The sequence below is a fragment of the Gavia stellata genome, chromosome 3, assembly GCF_030936135.1.
Source record: "Gavia stellata isolate bGavSte3 chromosome 3, bGavSte3.hap2, whole genome shotgun sequence".
Classification (NCBI taxonomy): Eukaryota; Metazoa; Chordata; class Aves; order Gaviiformes; family Gaviidae; genus Gavia; species Gavia stellata.
This window is the reverse complement of record NC_082596.1, coordinates 64,447,942-64,465,496: the sequence shown is the minus strand read 5'-3', so window position 1 is coordinate 64,465,496 and position 17,555 is coordinate 64,447,942. Positions and strand designations below refer to the sequence as shown.

Here is a 17,555-nt window from a genome sequence, read left to right as displayed (position 1 = left end):
GCTACAGCTTAAGGGAAAGGACCATTTTAAACAAATAAGAAAAAAATCTTGTCCGTTTGCAAACATAGAAAAGAAGGGCTGGGTCCTCAGCTTTCATAATGTTTAAAAGAATCCTAAATGGCCAGCTGGGGATTTTTGTGGCAAAAATGTTGTAAAACACATGCTGTAACACTCCAGTAATCTGCTTGCTGTTTGACGCCAACTCCCCTGTGGGAACCACTCACTGTATTCAGCGTAAGTTAAATCTTCCCAGTCATCTTAAAAGCTAATGGGACAGAGTGCTTGCAAATGGCCTCTCCCTTCAGGGGAGAGGATAAAGAGAGAAGTACCCGTTAACATAGAACTACCAGTTATAAATCATAGGAAACAAACCCAACTGCCTTCTATACAAGTAGGAGAACTTAACGTGTGGTGGGTGGGAGAAGTTACATCTTTAGACGCTGATAATCACAACACATGAACTTGAAACCACCACAGAGCTCCTGCTAAGCTGAACAGGACATCAGTTAGAGAATGGCTATCAGTGGTTTTCTGTCAGAGCAGACAGGTAAATCACAGAACTTGGCAGCGATATTTGTTATTTTCAGTAATGGCCTTATTAAAGCTGAGAACGACACCAAGCTGTGAGGGACAGTAGCTACTCTCCTGTTAGGCTGACTGTAACGAACTGGAGACGGGATTTGAAGATTGTGGTGGCATTCAGCAAGGAAGTATGAAGCTGTCCTGCACACTGATAACCAACGGCAAATGCACAGGGTACAGAACCACCACTGAAGCACCAGCTTTGAGGAAGGGGGAACTCAACAGGTCACGCTGGGTAAATTTTATGTCAGTAAAGTTCTGCTGTAAACAAATGCCACAAAAAAAACCCGGCCTGTAATCACGCTGGAGCGTGTACATGGGGCTATTGCTGTTGAGGCACCCAAGCAGCATACAGATGTTACCCAGTGCCGGTAGCGCAGTGCAGGGCACTGCCGTGAAGGGGACGGAGGGGGCGACCCATTCTGGCCCAACAAGCAAACAAAGCCATCAAACACATCGGAGGCCAGAGCAAAGGCACCGAGCTTTAGCTTAAACAAAACCACAGGAAAACAGGGTGGCAGGCGGGTGAAAGGGCGCCACCAAGAGAAGGGGAAGGCGCCGCTCCCTGTGCCCTCAGCCCACCGGCAGCCAGGCAGGCGGGGCAGGGGGATGTCACAGGGAAGCCTCGGCTGAAGGCCGCCGGGAGAGCTCTCCCAAGGCAGGGCGAGGGGCTCCTGCGACAGCCGGGGGGTTTTCAGGAGCTGTAAGGAAGCACCTCCGCTACGAACGCTCCCCAAGCCGCCTCCGCCGGGCTCCCTCACGGGCTGCGCGCGGCGCCAACGCAGCCGCGCGCCTCCCGCCTTCGGAACCCCTGCGCGCGGGGCGGCCGCCAGCGGTCCGGGGACCCCGCGGGGCCTTACGGGGGACGGGCGGCTGGCCGCGTGTGTGACCTCCCCGGCCAGCCCCCGACCTGGTGGAAAACCGGGCTGGAGAGGGCAAGGTGCTCCCTGCCGGCACGGGAGCTGCCCGCCTGCACCTGCCGCCGCTCCTGCGGAGAAAACCGGCGGCAGCCGCGGGGATGAAAGGGAGAGGCGAGTAAGTGACCGGCTCGTCGCTACGCGGCCCGGCATTCACCACAGACAGCCGCTGCCGAAGGTGACGAGCGCTGGGGTAACCGCCCCTCGCTGCACATTTCGCCGCTACAAGGGAAGAAACCTGGGGGTTCGGAGCCCGGCAACGGCCTAGAGGAGCCCCGCGGCCATCGCCCGCCCCTAACCCGCCGGACATAGCGCTGCCCGTGACCGGCGGCTGGTCACGTGCGGGGCGCCGCTCACCCCCGCGGCCGGGGGAGGGGGCGGGGCACAGGACCGCAGGCCCACCCCACAAGTCCCACCCGCGGCCACCTCGGTCACCGGCCTGACGCCTTCTTTGAAAGGCATTTCGCCCCGCCAATGAAAAGCCGGCAGGGAGTGGGCGGGCGGAGGGGAGAGGGCGGAGCCGTGCGGTGATAGGCTTGCGGCTGGGCTCCAGTCAGCGTGAGTGCGTGGGAGCGGGGCTGTAGCCTGTTGCGGAGGCGGCGGGGCTGTGAGTATTGCCGTGTCGTACCGCGGGGGACATGGTGGGCTCTGGCGAGGCCGGGGGTGAGTCGTGGCGGGGCCGGTACTACCGGCTGGAGGAGGTGCAGAAGCACAACAACAGCCAGAGCACCTGGATCATCCTGCACCACCGCATCTACGATGTCACCAAGTTTCTGGACGAGGTGGGTGGCCGGGGATGGCGAAGGAGAGGCGGGGAGCCCGGCGCCGCGGACGGGAGGCGGGTGTGGCACAGCGAAGTGCCGCGCTCGGCCTGCCGCCGAGCAGCAGCCGTATGACGGCCCCCGGCCTTGGCTGCAGCGGCCGGCGGGCCGCGGGGCCCTTGGGGGCGGGGGCGTGCGAGGGCGGCTCTAACGGCGGGGCGGGGGCGGGGGCAGGGGCAGGGGCGAGGGCGGGCTCCGGGCGCCCCGGCGGGGCAGCGGCCGCCCCTCGGGCAGGAGAAAACCGAGCGTGCGGAGCACGCCGTCTCCCGCTCGCGTGTAGTTCGCTGCTAGGAGCCGGTTTCCGCCTTCACCTGCCTTTAAACTTTCTGCCGTTGTAGAAACCGGAGTTCCCCAAAGGCTTTGTGCTCTTACTGCCCGCTCGGCGTGGGCATGCACCGCGGTGCTGCGAAGCTGTGGAAGTTCAGACTCTCGTAGGGTGCGGCGGTCGGGTTGAATGCCTTGGGTTGGTGGTTGTTTTTTCTTTCCCTGGTTAACGATTGGTGGTTTTGATCAGTTGCTGATGATGAACGATTGATGTAATCATTGACAGTCATGGTTAACAAAGAAGCATTTTAGTTATTGGACTAAAACATTCTTCTGCGGAGATGCAGAAATGCAGCTACTGAGCAATTTTTTTCAGTTTTAAGTGTAGCTAGGATTTATTAGTGATATTTTGAGTTTTATTCCTTACTCCCATTATTCCCAATCTGCAAAGATCTGGCATCCAATTAAAAAGTGTTAGGGTAGACTGACATTAATTTCTTTGAGAATATAGCTCAGATTGGTAGAGACATGACAGAACTCAAGCCTCTGTAGCCCCATCTTGATTTTTGTGGTGGTAAATGCTTGAAATTCAAAGTATAAATTGAGCATTTTGCAAATAAGAGGTCGACAAGCGATTTTTCGAAGGCAGTATTGACACAGGTAGTATTTCATTCTTAAGCAGTGTGCCAGCACAAATTGTTTGGCTTTTCAGCAAGGTGGATTATGAAACTGATCTACTGACTCTTTCTTCATTACTTTTCATCTAGCTCTTTCCCTAGTCTGGTTCATCTTTTAGCTGTGGAAATGTTTGTTTTGTTATGCTGGCAAGGCCAATTTAATTATAGAAGCCCTGGAGGACAATGCAGTTTTTCATGCAGCTTGAGAAATTGAAGTAGCTGTTATTGGAAACTTGATCGGTTTTGGTTGATACATAATTGTATAAGTGCTTCCAGACTGGGGGAACACCCCACCCCCCAGAAAAAACACCAAGCAAACCTAACACAACAGAAGGAAAAAACACACTTGACAAAAACCCCAGTATCTAATGGCCTTTTTGATTTAAGTAGTTGCACAAACAAGCTGACAGCCTCTTCCTTCAGTACATGTAATGAAATTGGTGAACATTAAGAGACACTACCTTGTGCAGATTTCTCTAAGGAAGTCTTCATTTCAGCCTTCAGGACAATGTTGCTAATTCAGCAGCATATCAAAAGAATTCAGTTTGCCTGTAAGCAGTTGAATAGCTTGGACAATTGTGGGATGTCTGATGCTCTTTGGTACACGTGGGTCAAAATTTAGCCTCACACTAAACAGCTTTCAGTGTAATACAGCTGGTTTTAAAGCTGAAATTTCTAGCTCATATTCTGAGCTAATAAATGAATGAGATTGGATAACTATTTTCAACAAAAGTATCTAAATGATGTTTCAATACCATTATTGGTCAAACTCAGTTTTACTTCCTGCATTTCCTTGCAGGAATAGAAAAGCTTAAAATAATTCCAGAATTAAATGTAGTCTGGAGAAGAGGAGGCTGAGGGGAGACCTTATCGCTCTCTACAATTACCTGAAAGGGGGTTGCAGAGCGGTGGGTGCTGGTGTCTTCTCCCAAGTGACTAGCAACAGGACAAGAGGACATGGCCTCAAGTTGTGCCAGGGGAGGTTCAGGCTGGATATTAGGAAAAATTTCTTTCCTGAGAGAGTGGTGAAACACTGGAACAGGCTGCCCAGGGGTGTGGTGGAGTCGCCATCCCTGGAGGTGTTCAAGGAATGTGTGGATGAGGCATTGTGGGACATGGTTTAGTGGGCATGGTGGTATTGGGTTGGTCGTTGGACTTGATGATCTTACAGGTCTTTTCCAACCGTAGTGATTCAGTGAAAATAAGTCCAGTAGTACTAAAGAGGATGCGCTGCTAAAGCATCACCTCAGTCCTGCTCTTTCCAAGTAGTAAATAAGTAAAAGTATCAGTTTTACCAGGGAGTGAAGAACTGGGAACAGAAGCTGACTTCACCAGTCCCCTTTCTTAATTCAACAAGTAACCTTTCCAGCCACTGCATTAACCTATGGAAATATTTTGTTGTTGATTATGAAGTTGAAAACTTTACAGTGCTTCAATGCTAAAGACACCCAGGATGCTCTCATGCCTAATAAGTGAAAGTATGCTGCTGCTTTTCACTCTGTTGAAGTACTTAAAGGGTGTATTTCCTCTGTCCAGCTGTTGTCTCTTCATAAAGCTTGTAGATGTTTAGTGAAACTTGTTTGGTTTCTGGGAACCATCAGCCTCTGTGAACATTTGATTGATGTTAGATAGTAAGTGGACTGGGGGTGGTGATGTATATGTGTTGGGAGTGGTGAGGCTGAAAAGGAGTGGAGGTATTGTGTAGTGTGACCACATTAGCTTGGTTTCCTAAGGACAAGGCTTAAAAAAGATCGTTTGAAATACAGATGAAATGCTGTAGGAGGAGAGGATTGTGCACTTTGACACCTTATCCTAAGGATTACTGAAGATGAAAATTCCAGCAACTGCTTTTTTAATATATTTTTTTTTAAATGGCAGATCTCAGGAAAACTTTATAGCTTGAATATATCTCTCTGAATTTTCTTTGATTATCAAAGTATATCCTCTAGGAGAGGAAATCCAGAGACCTCAGCTTTTGGAGTGCAGTATCTGAAAGCTCTTGGCATGAAAGACTTTCTTGAGACCAGAAACTCGTATATCACCTTTTCCATTCAAAGGCTGTCAGACCTGTATTACAGAAAATCTGGGAAGCCTTTTCATAGTTTCAGGTCCTACATCATTTAAGAGAAAATAGCTACTAGAAATGCATGTGTACTTGCAGCAGGATCTTACTGCTGTATCTGTATTGCAGATAACCACATATGTGAATAATATTAAATGTCAATTAATGGATTAAGTACTTAATTAAATAAGATAGTATTTCTCCATATTTTAATAAAGTAATCCCACTATCAGGCTTTGACATCAATCTAATGAGCTAAACAAGAGTAGCTGGGCCTATAAAAATATGAATGAACTGATCAGTGTCCTGATCCAATTCCCATGGTGGTGAGAGTCCTCCCTATGGCTTTTGTGGGAACTTGGTTGGATTCCTTGAGCTAGGCAGAGAAGCGAACAAGAATAGGAACGCCTTTACTTGAGAGAAATTCCTTATTCTAGAAACTAACAATGGTACATATTTAATATTCATCTAATACAGACTTTGTTTAGGTTACTTCAGTTGTTGGTGGTGTCATAATTTAGCCAAAATATTAATGGCCAATGAAAACGGCTTTTTCATAAGGTGTGAAGTTGTGCTTTCATAGCATTGTTTCTAAATAGAATAGCCTGCTCCCACAAAATGTGGTTTATAATGCTGATCAAATAAAGCACAGAAAAAGAAATACTGTTTTAGTCAGAATGAAAAATGTTCTCTCCACTATGTGGTGCTATGTTACGATCATCCAGTATCATAAGATTGGGGAGGAGTAGAGTAATAGCTTCCATGTTTAAGGTGATGAATAGCTTACAACGAAAGGTGCCAGTACTAGCACATTTTCAAGTCTGTCAGTGTACCATGTGAATTTTTATTTCAGAACCTTGCAGTCTAAGAATCAAAACCAGTGTTATCACTTCCTTAAGCTCTTACGAAGCTTGCAGGAAGATTTGAAAATGCTTTGAAAAACAGCACTTCTTAGCACTCTTATGCAAGATGCTGCAAGCTGTAATTGTTTATAATTGGGGAAATATGCACCCAGCTACTGGGCATTTCTTTTGCAATTCATCTAAAACCCTAATGATGGTTTTCAAAAATACACTTTCACAAAGAGGTCTACTCTCCTAGGCTCTTAAAATTTTACATGAGTAGAGAATTTATATCCTGTAACTTAAATAGGTGATGGAAATAATTTGGAGGACTCTTCAGACTACATGAAAGTGCCCTTAAACCAAACAAGCATTGGTCTGTCTTGCACAATAAAGCTGATGTTCTCCGGGTCTTTCTGGCTCTGTTGCTGCCCCTTTCTGCTTCTCATTCCCTGTAGTGCAGAAAGCAAAACTTGTATTTATAAAACTGCCACTGGTGGAGACCTTTGCTAATCTCCTCAAAAGTTAAACTGGATCCTGGAATTGATTCCCCCAGTATGGGAAGGGGGAGGGGACAGGAACTGTGAATTAAGATAGTTACACTTCAATATTTTAATATTAAATGTATTTAATTTAATATTTTTACAGTTTAACTATGACACTGAGAAAGTTGCATGACTGTAGTGAGGGGGAGAAGAGGTGACAGGCATTCAGGATGAAGTAATCGCAGACTTCTGACCCAGATGAGAGCAGTGCATTTAACTGCTCATTTGCTTTATCTAAAACTTTCTAATGTGCTGGTGTTAGGTATTAGTCTATGCTGTGTACTAGGGCTGGTTTTGTACAGGCTTGTTACACGTGTAACTTAAATACCTGTGTTATTATATTGGGAATGTCCTAGGAATGAGCTGGACTAACTTAACTTATCAGCAAAAGCTTTTTAATTTCCCTTGAACCAGTTTTACTTGCAAAAACAGTTTAGTTATTTGTATCAGCAGGATTTCAGTTTAAGAGTCATTATCTATGTAGTCTTGTGGGCTTCCAGTGCCAGGGTCTATCCAGAGGCTCTTCATTAAAGTAGAAACTGTGGTAGCAAGCTTTGTTTACCATGCGGAAGTGTGAACAAAGGCCCTGTATAAACAAACTTTGAGAAACTCCTTGAACTGTGGAAAATGATCAGCTTTTGATAGAAAAGTCACTTCTTGCCCTTTGTGAGACATTACAGTTGCTCCCTTTCATTAGGGGAGGCGAAGTCTTTTCATTAATTGCTTTAATTATGTGCTAGTTGTTTGCAAGTTTGTATCTTTAAGCAGAGGTGCCATCTGAAAGAAAAGCATCTAGCTTTGAAGTACTTTTATTTATGTATGTATAGCAGATTACTAGTAACATCTGTTAGATGGCTTAAGTTAGGAACTCTGTATGTGATTCTTTCTACCTTAGTCTTGCTGATGTGAGGAAAAATCAGTTGTCCAGCTATGGTAGCAGAGGTCAGGGTGAGTTTGTCCCCTTGAGCTGATGTGTGATAGCCAGTGAGAGGGTTGGTCACGGTCACAATGGTGACAGTAGTATTGGGGTTTTGTAGACAGAGGGATCAGTTACTAATTAGACCAAAAACTAATCCTCCAGAGAAAAGCTGGAGTGTCTCAGTGAAGCTGCCCATATAGCTACGTGATTGCTTTGTAGTGGCACAAGGGAGGGATTTGGGAACAGATTAGTATACGATCATTCTGTAGTCAGCAACCTGTAGGTAGTTTGTTAAAGTACTTAGTGAAATAATTTTACTGTAGATGCAGGTATACTGGTAGGTATCCACTTGTTTGGCTGGTTGGTGAATTTTTTGGGGGAACGAGTGTAAACCATGTGATCTTGACAACTTGCTGGAGTAACTAGTGTTTTATCTACTTGTGAGTAGGGTTTGGATGCATTACAACACATGAGTATATGAGTGTACATGCTACTAGTGCTTTATGGGTAGTTTAACTTTGGTGCCTTCTGCTACTTGTTGGTGTCTTGTTTGTTAAGCATGTTTTCCAAGGAGTTTAACCTTATCTGCTGAAGATGCTACAGATATTTTTCTATTTTGGGGAGCACAGTCCTTTAGCATGGTATTAAAAAAACAAAACAAACCCCCCAAACCCCACGTTGCTGAAGGAATTCTTTGAAGACTTAGTTGTGGCAATATCTGGGAGAGCCTGTTAGACCCAAGTTCAGCTTCTTAAATGTACTATACGTTTCAAGCCACTGAAGTTGAGTGATCCCTAAACCTTTGTGCAGTCCTTTCCCTGAATACTTACCAGAATGGATTCAAGGGCAGGATTTTGGTGAGCATGCCATATTTCCATGTCTGCTTGCATAATCTTTGCTCTGCATGCACTCTTTGGCCTTTTTGACTCAGCTGCTGTGCCTAATGTCTCTATCAATTGCTTCATCTTGTTTTTGCTTAGTCATGGTAGGGATCCCTTACAGAATCACAGAATCAGTACGGTTGGAAAAGACCTGTAAGATCATCGAGTCCAACCTGGGGAAAAAAAAAAAAAAAAAAAAAAAACAAAAAACAAACAAAAAAAAAACAAAAAAACCCACACAACATCAAAAAACCCACAAAAGAAAAGAAAGAAAAAGAAAAAAAAAAAAAAAAAAACACCACAAAATCCACGCCACACAACAACAATAACAAGCCACAACCCACCCAACACCACACAGCACCATGTCCATCAAGCTACATCCCACAATGCCACATCCACACGCTCCTTGAATACCTCCAGGGAGGGTGACTCTACCACCTCCCTGGGCAGCCTATTCCAGTGTTTCACCACTCTCTCAGTGAAGAACTTTTTCCTAATGTCTAGCCTGAACCTCCCCTGTCGCAACTTGAGGCCATTTCCTCTAGTCCTGTCACTAGTCACTTGGGAGAAGAGACCAACACCCACCTCTCTGCAACCCCCTTTCAGGTAGTTGTAGAGAGCGATAAGGTCTCCCCTCAGCCTCCTCTTCTCCAGGCTAAACAACCCCAGCTCCCTCAGCCGCTCCTCATAAGACTTGTGTTCCAGACCCCTCACCAGCTTCGTCGCCCTTCTCTGGACACGCTCCAGCACCTCAATGTCCTTCTTGTAGTGAGGGGCCCAAAACTGAACACAGTATTCGAGGTGCGGCCTCACCAGCACAGAGTACAGGGGCACGATCACCTCCCTACTCCTGCTGGCCACACTATTTCTGATACAGGCCAGGATGCCGTTGGCCTTCTTGGCCACCTGGGCACACTGCTGGCTCATATTCAGCCGGCTGTTGATCAACACCCTTCTAGCTGTGGTATCTTGGCTCTTTAAAAAAAGTGTTGGGTTGTTTTGGGTTTTTTTTCTGAAAAAAGCAACTTTCTTTATCTATTAAAGTAAGTGTCTGATTTAATGCAAAGATTCAAGCTTTGGAATTCTGGTATTGCTGGAAACCGGTAGTAATAGTGTCTTCCTGGTCTGTATGAACAAGTCTTATTTTTGTTGTAAGAGAAGGATTGATAGGAGGTCAATATGGTGGATTTGAAGTAAATGCTAACCTGAATTACCTAGACTAGCAGGAATGTTTATACTATTTCTTTCATCTACTGTCTAAGCATAGCCGTTCTGTTCAGGTATATTCCAGGCAAGATGACCCTAAATAGTAGTAGAAATTTTGACTATTTTTGTTATTTTAGATCCTGTAGTCAGAAGCATTAAAAATGGAATTGAGGTTCCAAAACTTAATTTCCTCTGTCAGTGGTAAGGTGTTAGAATTTATTTCATGGTTGCCTTAATCCAAGGCAGTAGTAATAAAATGTTTTCAACTTGCTTATTTCATGATTCCTGGTGTTTATATAGTAGTTTCCTACTTAAAAGTTGAGTGGTGAATTTTTATGGCATGTTACTTCTGTTTTATGAATGAGTAACTTGAAGCTGAGAAAATTCACTGAACTAGAAGATGTGATATATCTTGTAGTATGTACAGACAGAGTTATTTGATGGAAGTGTGGAACTGTATGCAATCCCAAAAGCGCATCCTGGGGAAGAATAAAAGTCAATGGAGAGCAGGGATTTAGGTTAGGTGAATGGTGAGGGGTTGAGGTATCAGGAGATAACTGGGAGACTGTACATCTCAAGAGTTTTATCAGCAATGTGGTTTTGGGATTCCATAGTCTGCTAAAACCAAATTGCTATTCTAGTGTCTTCTATGTGCTTGAGCAGTTCAAAAGTAGCTGGCTTACCAGATAATCATACAATAATTTGTTTTGGAAAAGACCCTTGAAGATTATTGGGTCCAACCCCCAGCTCAAACTAGATTAACTTGAAGGTCAGGTTCCTTAGTGCCTTGTCTAGGCAACCTCAAAGGATGGAGATTCTGCGTGCTCCCTGACCAACTTGTTTCAGTGCTTGATTGCTCTTCTTGTGACTAGCTTTTTTGTTATATGTACCTGGAATGTTCTCACTACAACTTACACCTTTTGGCTTTTATCCTTTTGTTGTATAAAGCATTGTTTGGATAAAAATAAACATTTTCTGCAGAATTGAGAACATGGTATGTAACTTTAGATAGTAGTTGGGCTATTAAAAGACTGTCTGATTCCCATAATGTTCTAAATGCTTTAATTGCTAGGGGTAATGTCTCTTACTGCTCCATTGCTGATGGAGTAGAAACTTAGCTTCCTTGGTTTGGGCTTCAGAGAATACACAAAGCTCTCTAGTTATTCAGAGAGACTTATGTTTGCTCTAAGTCTAGCAGCTGATTTTGCAAGGACTACTTTATTATCTTTGGGAATGTGGAAATGAAGAATTTCCATTTTTAGAATGTAGAATGGTTTTCAGTAACAAATTCAAACTCATTAAAAATTGCAGCACCCGGGTGGTGAAGAGGTCCTCAGGGAGCAAGCTGGAGGAGATGCTACTGAGAACTTTGAAGATGTTGGCCATTCTACAGATGCAAGGACGCTGTCAGAAACCTTTATTGTTGGGGAACTTCATCCTGTGAGTATGTGAGAGTACCAGTACTTGCTGTTTACTATAGTGTTTTTGTGTCAAGTTACTTCTCTGGTAATTAACTTCAAAATAAAGGAGAAGTACTAGTTTGGTTGGATTCCAGCCCTGCAGCTGTTTGTGGATGGACCTGGACTGGAGATAGGTTCCCCCAGTGTGAAGGGATTTGATTAGTATAGCATAAGGATGGTCATATCTAAAAGTTTGCTGCTTTGAAATATTTTACAGCTTAGTTCTTGAATAAACTGAACATGGAATTATGCCATTTCTGGTGTACCCTGTGAGCTTTATAATGACACTCTGTAACCCCTGAAGATGGTATGTCAGAATATCTAGACCTTTTCTTATGTCAATATGTAGAGTGACTACTAACACCTGCTTTCATTCTTTCATTATTAAATATATATGCCAGGCTTCTGTGTGGATCTTAAAGTACAATCCTGCCTCTTCGTCTGTATGTTTAGAAAATGGCTACTGGAAGCATCTTGCTTCTAGTTTGATGCTCTGTCTTCCCCTCCCCCCCCGCCCCGGCTCCCCCTGTTTTCTGCTGTATCAGTGTTCCCTACTTGTAGTTGTCAGGGTTGTTTATCATCAGTTCCCACTGGATCATCTGTTACTTCCTCTTTTCTATACTCTACTTACCATTTCTTGTACTTTTAACAAGTACCTTTCTGCTGCCTCACCTTTGAAGGCTTTATTTCTAGCTACAGAGCTGCTGCCTTGACTTCCTTCAGACAGGCTTTGTTCAAGCTCTCCTGCATTTTAACAGTTGAAAACCACTTGTTAGAGATTTAGGTTGCTAGTGTGCCCATCTGCTCTACTCTACTGCCCATCCCTGCCTCTTCTTTTTCTCTCTTCTATTTGTTTTGTGTATGTTTTGTCTTACATTCAGGGTAAATATCCCTGCCTTGAGTAGCATATTTGACAGTGAGGTTCCTGATCTTGTATCTGTCTTAAGTCCTCTCTTGATAAATACTAATACTGTAGCTTCTCCTAATATGAAGTAGTTCAGCTCTGATGCACATTTATAACCTTTCAGGCTTGTCATCTATTTCAGATGGCAATTGATGCCAGTAAAGTTGCTCTTAGCCTGGCTACCAGTCCAGTTCTCCCTTGTTCAACAAGTGCCTGTTTTTATTTGCTATGAAACAAACAGCTTGATAGTGCTGTATTTTGTACGTTAAACTATTAAGATTATATACTGTTGGGCTTCTTTGTAGTGAATGTGACTATTTCAAGTAAAACTTTGAGTTTATGAAAGATCCATAGAATTTGGACTTTTGTACTGGGCATTGGACCAAAACTGGTTAGATAACTTTGCCTGGTAATATGAGTAGAAAAGGTAGAAGTAAACTAATATGATTGTAATCAGTGTATAAGCTAAGGTTATGTGTACTGTTTAGAGACAAAGGAAATGTAAAAACATGGGCACAAGAAATAATGAAATGTTGGAGACTGGATTTCACTTTTTTATTGTATACTGGGAAGTATTTAAGGAAGTGATCTTGCTTACGGTAGCTCAAAATATACACTGACATCTGCTTTTTTGCAAGTCTATTTTCTAAGTAAAAACAGGTGTACAGTACCAGAATAGAACTGCAAACTGAATTTAGTGATAAATGTTATTTGAATACTTTGGGGTTTTGTCTAAATGATTTTTGCTTGTTTTCTTGCAGGATGACAGAGGGAAGCTTCAGAAACCAACAGTAAGTGTGTTTCTTGAAAGGCCACATTGTTTCTTTTAGGTGTTTGGGACAGTGTCTCTCTGTAAATGGTATACCCCCAGAGGCAAAAATAGTTCAACTTGATTTAAGTGTAGTGTTTCAGGTCATAAATCTGTTAAACCTGTTGATCTAGCTTCAACTTACTTCCTGTTAGCTGTTTTTTTTCTTTAATTTGTGTGGTTTTGAACCAAGAGGTTACTAAGTGTGATGTCATTACGCTATAGCAAAAAAGTGAGTCTAAAATCATCAATGGCTTTCTAGTATTCAGTTTAAGAAAAAAATCAGTTTACAGATAGAATGGATTAAACTAACAAGTGTTTGTGGGGAAAAAAGTGATGCCTAACAATATATTGGTAACACTAGTAGATTGCTGTATTATGGATCAGTTAATTTGCAGTTGTGAACCTTTTTCAAGGTGAGAATACTGTTTGCTTCCTGACTGTTTCAGTAGATTTTGCATTGACAGAGTGTCCTGTCAATGCAGTATTGCACTTATTTTCTATTTTTTTTATATCTTTAGTAGAATAAAGTTGTGTTGGCACTCAGCTATCAAACTCAAAAAATTCAGATGTCCCTTAAAGGAGCAAGTGCATCAGGGATTAATTTGCACAGTTGCTGCTGCTGTGTGTATAGAGGATGTTTGTTCAGAGCTGGCTTAACAGTACAGAAATGTGTTTAGGAAATAATTGAAGATTATTAAATGAAGTGTAGTAGGAATAGGATTTTATTCTTGCTGTTTGAGAGAACTTCTAAGAAACAATCACTTCTTGTAAGATCTTCCAATAATATGAGTAAGTTAAAGAAAAAAAGAGAGTAAAATAAAAAGAAATATATGCTGAAATGTTTGCTATAGCAATTATTAATTTTATTATTAATAAAGACTGGAACTAGTATACTAATAAAAGTAAGAAATGAAGTGGTGACTGGAGTGCAGAGCTTCTTCCCACCAAGAATAACAGCTGCTATTCAGATTTCTTTTGAAATTCAGGGCAATTTACACTTAAGCTGTAAGAGCAGCAAGCATAAATGCAACTGAGAAGCAGACTAGCCAATGCAAGTTAGTATACAATTCCTTGATCAAGCTCACAGGAACTTACTAAACTGAAGTACGTAGAATATTAGTTTGGCCAAAGCGTGGTCAGTTGGGAGTTAAGATGTAGCCAAATGGCTTTTTATTACACCCCTGTTCTGCTTATTAGCTTGTTTTAGTGCTGGTCATGGTTATCTATGTTATACGTGTGTTTTCCGTCATTCCAGAAGGAAGCTGGAGCACTTTCTTCCAGTAGGACATGTGGGTGTAGCTGATAAGACAGTTTCACTTTGCACTGTGCTCTGGGTGTGTAATGTGACAGGTTGGGCCCTGTGTGCCCTGGCTCTCTAGGAGCCGTCAGAAGGCCTTGTGCTTTCAAATGTCCTCATCCTTGCACTGTATTTAAAATACCCTCAGTGTACATGCCCAGTGTCATACTGTTTAAAAACAGGCTTTTGATGAGCTACACTGTATTCCTCTTACTGTCTTGGTGTGGGGGGAACCATCCCCTGGCCCTGGAAGTGGCAAGTCTCTTGTAGAAGGTGTTTGCCATTGTAAGTGTGGGCACAAGCTATTCCATGGTGTTCGGCTTTGGGATTAGTTTTTCATCGAAGTATTTGCAAAACCAACAGAGATGTAATCACTGAGTCTTATTCTTTTAAACGTAGTATTTGTCATGTGTAAACCTATGATGATTTGGGTGCTTGAAAAAGTAGCCTTTTTAACCTATGAGAGGATGTTACGAATCTTTTTGCTCTTTAAATGAATTGTAAATATTCTGATACTGAAGCAATTAATTTTTCAGTGATGGATCTTGTACCACTAAATTTAAGTACAGTTTTAATCCTTGGATCTTTTAAATGCAATAAGGGCTATGTGCAAGTAGTAGTATTCAAATTAGCAAGTCTTCATATAAATTGTGCAGATGTACCCAACTGGGATTTGATCTCATAGTGCTTCTTTTTCTGTGGAAACTGAACAAGAAGTCCAAATCAGTATCGGAAACAAATATAACATTTGACTGATTATTAGGTAATCTGAAACACCACACTAAAAAACCTGAGTTTAATAAGCCTTGTGGATGTAAATTAGTAGCTTTCTTCTTGTAGGTTCCATATAAGAAATACATGTGTATTAATTCAGTCTTTTCAATTCAGTTTTAGGCAAGTAAGGGATCTTTGTCTTTTAGGCAACTCAGACTTTTCAAATGTAACCTGAGGTTGAAGTTAGCTTCATGGAGAACTTGCAGCAAAATTCCTTGTGATGATATTTTTTTAATAACTTTTGATGCAATGTTGACTACAGTAACTGTAGCTAGCTTCTAATACAACAGTCTGTTACAGGAAATCTGAGAAAATGCTTTCCAAATGCAATCCCCTGAGTTGTTTTTTAAATTAGACCCACTTAATGACTTTTGAGAAATTGAGGGGTTAGTTAAGATGGAGAGGGATGTCTGCCTGATGTAAATATCTTCTTATGCTTTGTTTTCCAGGAAACTCTTATTACCACTGCTCAGTCTAATTCCAGGTATAGTATGACACCTGATGTCAAACTTGAAGTTCCTCACGATTATGTTTCTGAAGCTTAGAAAGCTGAATAGTTTCTATCTGCTGGAAGCTTAGATGTCAGAGGATGGCGCGAGAAAATTTCTGTTCTATGTTAAGTCCAAGTTGGCGTCTACGTACCACTTTAGAAGCATGTTAGCTTACTGTCTAGATTTTTCTCTCATATTGATACGTATCAGTATCTACCAAATGGTTTATGTTGCACAAGCCTTCATTTCTGGAGGCTATCATGTCTTCTACTCACCTTCGGTGCCATTGCTGACTTTTTTACTGACATGGACTCCTCACTTTTAAAACTTGCTACAACTGTTGTATCTAAAGGAAATAAGAGGATGGTGTCTATAAGAAGGAAAATCTGTGTCAGAATTGGGGGGGGGGGGGGAACCACCTTGGAACACCACTGAATCAAACTTTTTATAAAGTTATATCCTGCTAACAGTTGCCTGTTGCTGAAGCCTCAGAGGACTGTTTCATGGCCCTCTGAGTGGGGAGCTTGGGTGCTTGAAAGTGTCATGTGATGCTGCTTCGTAAATGGCTTCTGTATGAATGATACTCTGGGCAGCATGCCATGACTTTAAAAGTGTCTAGAGTCCTACTCTTCTCTAGTAAGCAAACTTCTTGGAAGCTGTAGTCCAAAGCCTTAACAATACAAGTTGGTTTTTTACTTGGTTAGAGTATTACTGGCCCTACCTCTGAAGTATTTGTTGGGGTGGGGAGGAAGAACTTAACGTTAAGTGTGACTTTTCTTAAGCTTGCTAGTTACCACTTCCTAAACTGCTGTTTCAAAAACTTCTTTCTAGTTCATGGTCCAACTGGGTGATCCCGGCAATAGCAGCAATCATTGTGGCCCTGATGTATCGTTCCTACATGTCAGAGTAAGCGCCTTACTGAGAACTAATGCAAGAAGAGACTGATCTGGGAGAGAATATAAGCAATCCTAAACCAGTATGTTTCGGGACAAAAGCCTGATGTCTGAAGGAAAAGTCAACTTTTTCAGAAAACTGAACAATTCTTTCTGCAGTGCACTTTTCTTAATGTTGCCTTCTTATTTGCTGTTCTGAAGGGGTAAAAAGGCAGCATTTCTCTTTTTGTGTAACAATTTTATTCTCTAACGAATTATTTGATAACTGTATTGATTTCTGTGTTAGAATATTGTTTTGTATGTAACGCTGATTCTGGTTATTTCTCTTTAATCTGTAATGGGGTCCATAGGACTGTCTTTAGCTATAAATTTTACAGCTTTAAATGACTACCAAAACTCTGTATGTGTATTTGTCCATGTACACAACTTCACTTAACTTAAAAAAAAAAAAAAATCATGTTGTCTTCTTAGATGTAGTATGTTTAAATGAAATGCTAATAATGGAAAAAACTGAGTGGAATAGTGGGTATAGGTGCCTATAAGAGGTTGGGCCCTACCAATCAGGCTATAATGAGCTGATTTTTTTTTTTTTTTGCTTTCCTCTTGACATCTGTTCTTATAGTTGTTGTAGAGATTCCTACCAGCAAACTGTTCTGTTTGGCTCCCATTGAAAAATTCAGGCAGAATATGAAACCCAATGTTTGACCCAATTATGTCGGTCTCAGTTTTGTGAGAAGTAGCACTTTTTTGCAAAAAAGGCAGAAAAAAGTGCTATGTAACTTCCACTGCAGGTAATGGAACTGCTACTAAATAATACTGTTCCTGCCAAGCACTCAGGTGACTCTAGAATTTGTTCTGGAACTTTTAGACTTTTACAAAAGTCTTTGACTTTGTCACATACATTGTGAGGGGGGGAAAAACTGATACATGGAATCTGTTTCTGACTGTTCTGTAGTGTACTCCTTGGTGCTTTAATACAAAGATACGACTTTTTTCACTGCTAAATACAAGATAACTGAAAGTTTGCATTTTGTGGTGACCACTTTTAGTCATATATAAATGACCATGAATAAAAGTTTAATTGCTTACTCTTGCTGGCTCAAGTACATTCATTTCAATCTTTTTTGAAGGCCTTGGAAGGGATGCTCTTGCATATTGGGACACTTCTGAGAAGTACCTGTTTCATGGTGCATCCTGAAAGTCAAGATA

At 42.3% G+C, this 17,555-nt stretch overlaps 1 protein-coding gene across 1 annotated transcript; it reads left to right on the top strand.

Moving 5' to 3' along the window:
- Positions 1-2,109: 2,109 nt before the first annotated feature.
- On the top strand, positions 2,110-17,434 carry LOC104253921 (cytochrome b5). Its single transcript, XM_059815405.1, has 5 exons — positions 2,110-2,281; positions 11,028-11,156; positions 12,842-12,871; positions 15,412-15,446; positions 16,285-17,434. Exons 1-5 carry the CDS (start codon positions 2,138-2,140, stop codon positions 16,361-16,363), a joined length of 417 nt encoding a protein of 138 aa, XP_059671388.1. The 5' UTR covers positions 2,110-2,137; the 3' UTR covers positions 16,364-17,434.
- The last annotated feature ends 121 nt before the right edge of the window (positions 17,435-17,555 follow it).